At 28.6% G+C, this 4,004-nt stretch overlaps 1 protein-coding gene across 1 annotated transcript; it reads right to left on the reverse strand.

Annotated features, from left to right (window-relative positions):
• Positions 1 to 1,332: 1,332 nt before the first annotated feature.
• On the reverse strand, positions 1,333 to 2,405 carry LOC129885118 (transcription repressor OFP4-like). Its single transcript, XM_055959326.1, has one exon. The coding sequence runs from the start codon at positions 2,372 to 2,374 to the stop codon at positions 1,421 to 1,423; it is 954 nt and encodes a 317-aa protein (XP_055815301.1). The 5' UTR covers positions 2,375 to 2,405; the 3' UTR covers positions 1,333 to 1,420.
• Positions 2,406 to 4,004: the final 1,599 nt, after the last annotated feature.

Genomic DNA, 4,004 nt, shown 5'->3' on the forward strand with positions numbered 1-4,004 from the left:
TGCAAAAACCTTGTCACTTGGCATTCCACATGGATAAAATATTACACCTTAACAAAAAATAAATAAACTATTAATATTAATTAAAATTTAAAGACTAAAGTATTTTTATCCCCAAAAAAAAGATATTATTTTTTAATTAAAAAATATTTTTTAAAAAATAAAATTTAATATATATTTTAAAAAATTCATACTTCACCCCCCACCCCCCACTCCTTCCTATAAAATATTATTATTTTTATTTTTTAAAAAAAACAAAATTATGTCCACCCCATATAACCCTCCGTTCTTATTTTTTTTTTTTACACTTTTCTCGTTTTGAGTTAGATATGTACATATATTTTTAGGAAAATATTTTTTCTACTCGCGTACCAAATATAACAGAAATAAAAATTATATTTTAAGAAAAGTCTTGTGGCGAGTAAAAAATACTTTCCTAAAATCATATGTATATATATAACAAAAAATGAGATTTTTTTTTGAAGACGATTAGGTAGGGCGGAGTAGAATTTTTTTAAAAAAAATTAAAATAATATCTAAATTATTATTTGAGAGGGGGGGATGAAGTAAGAATTTTTTTTAAGACTTTTATAAAAAAAATTAAAATTTTAAAATAGAACTAAAAAAAGAAAAAAAATATATTTTATTTTATAATAATTATTTTTTTTGGAGGGGAGAGGGTAACTTCTAATAATTTATTTATTTATTGTCAAGGTAGAGTGTTTTGTTCATGTAGAGTGTGATATGACAAAATATTTTAAATGAAAGTGAGTGCATTACACACATCATGATGAGAGTAGAACAAACGAGAGATGTGTGTTTCTCAAACTAATAAGTGATAGTTTATGTAGGAAACTCACACTTTCAATAATTTAGGTATAAAACTCAAAAAAATAAAAAAAATTAGGTGTATTTTTGACATTTATCTCAAAAAAATAAAAATAAAAAACAGGAAGGACATCTTTAGAGTTGTTCCCTCTCTTTATTCACTTCAAATTGAAAATTTTCCTCTTTTTACTTTTAATTTTTTTTCCACCATGTGTTTTATATTCATATTGAAATTCAATTAAATTTAGATTCTCGAGAAATTTCACATTAAAATATAAAACACTTCTTATCTATAGTGTAATTTTTCAGTAAAGAGGTTTTCAATTGATACTTTTTATACATGTGACTCCACCACAAGGTTTGTTGCGATAGCAGAATCAGAAATATTAATAAAAAAAATTTGAAAAAAGATATATGCCACATTTGAGATTCAAACTTGTGACTTAAATTATTATTTTTAGTCTTTCACTGTACAAGAAGCTCCACTTATATTTATAAAAAAAAATCAATAATTTATATATATACATATATATATCAAATTTACAAATTTACAAGTATATTGTTTTACGAAGGAAATTCAATTAAACTTCAATGACTAGTTCTTTTTTTTAGGTTCCTCGGAGACAACTTTTCCATTGTTATTCAAGATTTCCATGAAGGCTTGAATGATTATATAATGGTAAGAAGGAGAATTCAACTTTAGAAAACAATTCAAGAGCTCCTCTAAATCTTCAGATGAGTAGATTTCTTTCTCAATGATCATATGGATCATGGATTTCTTGAAATCATGAAATGGATCATCCGAATCAATGATGAGCGCAAGAGAATAGCTAATTTTTGGACATGAAGTGACTCTAAATTCTGAACTCGCTTTTGAATTAGTAGTACATTCATTTTGATCCAAACTTTGTGTAGATAACGATTTTGTCTTAATGGAGAAGGTGGTGGAAGTGTGGCAATTATCTTGAAATGGATCATCCAAATTCTTGACTATAGCAAGGGTGTCACCCATTTTTGAGCATGTATTGACTTTAGATCCTGAATTTATTTCTGACGGTGACAAATTGGTGACATCATTTTTATCAAAACTAGGTAGAGATAATGAATCTATGTTAATGATGGAAAAGGGGTTGGAAGTGTGATTATATTCAAATGTATCATCCACATTCTTGACGACAACAAAGGTGTCCCCAATTTCTGGGCATGTACTGATTTTAAATTCTGAATTCGTCTCTGACTCACGTGACAGATTGATATAATCATTTTGGTAAGAACTTGGTGGAGATAAGGAACCAATGTCGATGGAGAATGTGGTGGAAGCCTGATCATCTTGATCAAAATCATCATCATCCATGGAATGTAAATGACCATTGATCTCACAAGAACTTGAAGAAGTGTGACAAATGTTAGGTGATGGATTTGTGTGAATTGGGATTTTGGGCTTTGGTACTATAATATCTTCTAAATTTGATTTGCCACAACCACTACAGCCTGCTCCATTGGATATGAATAATTTCCCAAAATTCCATTTCTTGATCTTTGAAGACATTATTGAAGTAGCTTGGAAGAAATAGAGAACAAATGGAGTGTAGTTTTTTTTTTTGACTTGTCTCTTTCTTATTAGAGGAGGGTTTACATATCTTTTGAAAAGAGGAAAATAGGGGTAGGTGAGGTGAGGAAAAATATATGGGATTAGGGGAATTAGGTGGAAGAAAAGGATTTTAAGGATTGTTTTTGAAGAAAAGGATTTTAAGGATTGTTTTTGAAGAAAAAAATATTATACCAAATTATATTTAATTTAGGAAAAAGGGTTTGATATACCGTTCAATTTTGTTATTTAGAGTTGCTATGTTCCTCGTTACAAAAATGACTCACATATATTCCTACTGTTACAAAAATGGCTCACATATATCTCTACCGTTAAAAAAGTGTCGCACATATATCCTTACTGTTACAAAAGTGGCTCACTTATATCTCTATCGTTACAAAAGTGACTCACATATATTCTTACTGTTACAAAAGTGGCTCACATATACCCTTTTCATCTAACAGAAGTGAAAATATAATTTTAAATTGTAACGACCCATTAGGTCGTTTTGAGAACTAAAATTTATTTTATTTTATAAAAGACTCATTCCGTAAATTTTTAATGGGTATTTGGACTATTCGATAATCATGGTTATTTAGTTCAGGGGTAAATTTAAATAACTAATTTAACTAAAGAGCTAAGTTAATAATTTATTGAATACCCTATTTAATAAGTTAGTAGGGTTACACTTTTGGGTCAGAATTTAAAAGGAGAACAAAAAGAGAGTTCTCGCCACTTAGCTTCGGCGCAACAAGAACACAAACATCACTTGCAGCAGGTAAGTCTTAGTCACACCTAGTATTTATATCGAAAATATGGATAGATGTTATAATTATATTATTATATGTTTGATGTGGATAGAGTTAAACTTGAAATAGATTGTAAGGACTTTATAAAGTCGTGGGTGAATTGTCAATTCTGTTGAGAAGTTTCTATAAGGACAAGTGGAGTAATATTGGATAATGATAACAAATAGTGAATAGAGAGTCAATGATGAGATAATGGTTATGGAATATTAAGCTAATGATATGATGGTTGCAGGAAGTATGTCCTGAATGTTGCTTCCGTAATTAAAGTATTGGATATATAGTTTTGGTTAAGAAAATTCTTGCAGTTTATTATATTATATTCTAATATTTTGATATATTGAGATATGTAATTAAATATTAGGGTATTATATTATATGAAAATTATTAGGGTTATGATATTGGAGGAATTTGAGCTTAACCCTAGGTTTAAATTTTAAGGAATTGATTATAGAGTTGGGTGAGTTGTTGGGTCTAGGTTAAACATATAAATAATATTGGTGTCTACGGATTAGTTTACTTATAAATATTATATATTTGATAGATTGAAAATGGACTGAGGCATTGAAGAAAGGAAGGACATTGGTGGATTAGCTTGTTTTACTTCGGTTCTTCGGTTAAGGTAGGTTATGGTTTATTCTATATCATAGATAGACTCTTAATAGCGATTGATAGTCATTGAGTAATGTGTGAAGTTTACTATGCATTTAATTGTTGTAGTTTGGATGATTGGTATGTTGTGTGATTGGTCTGAAATCCCAAGACTATGAAATCTTTAATCTTGA

This window comes from Solanum dulcamara, chromosome 4 (genome assembly GCF_947179165.1).
Source record: "Solanum dulcamara chromosome 4, daSolDulc1.2, whole genome shotgun sequence".
Classification (NCBI taxonomy): domain Eukaryota; kingdom Viridiplantae; phylum Streptophyta; class Magnoliopsida; order Solanales; family Solanaceae; genus Solanum; species Solanum dulcamara.